Source organism: Penaeus monodon, chromosome 29 (genome assembly GCF_015228065.2).
Source record: "Penaeus monodon isolate SGIC_2016 chromosome 29, NSTDA_Pmon_1, whole genome shotgun sequence".
Classification (NCBI taxonomy): Eukaryota; Metazoa; Arthropoda; class Malacostraca; order Decapoda; family Penaeidae; genus Penaeus; species Penaeus monodon.
In genome coordinates this window covers 28482483-28482784 of record NC_051414.1, presented here as the reverse complement: position 1 = coordinate 28482784, position 302 = coordinate 28482483, and the positions used below count along the sequence as shown (strand labels likewise).

Below are 302 nucleotides of genomic sequence, written 5' to 3'. Positions count from 1 at the left end.
GATTACTTAGGACACCCTCCGGCGATGTGACTCACCCACAAACTTGAGTCTGGAGAGACCGGTGCCAAAGGGCGCGACGGACCAGTGGGTGACGTGGAAGGAGGCGTTCACGATGCTCTGCTCGTCTTCGCGTGTTGCTTGCTGAGGGAGGAACGCGAGGAAGTTGCATGAGTGTGGCGATGCAATGGCAGCGTTGGGTTTTCATATTTTAATAAGGGACGTCGGTTATGTATTGGTTTGAGAGCCTACGAGAAGTGTGTTCTTTGGATTATTCATTTATTCATTTTTTCATAAACGTTTAC

At 49.3% G+C, this 302-nt stretch overlaps 1 protein-coding gene across 1 annotated transcript in view; it reads right to left on the bottom strand.

Annotated features, from left to right (window-relative positions):
• LOC119591819 (ryanodine receptor-like) overlaps positions 1–302 on the bottom strand; it is a 115587-nt gene that overhangs the window by 21649 nt on the left and 93636 nt on the right. Inside the window, exon 8 of the mRNA XM_037940564.1 lies at positions 36–141. Within this exon, the coding sequence (XP_037796492.1) occupies positions 36–141 (106 nt within the window). The remainder of the gene's footprint in view (positions 1–35; positions 142–302) is intronic.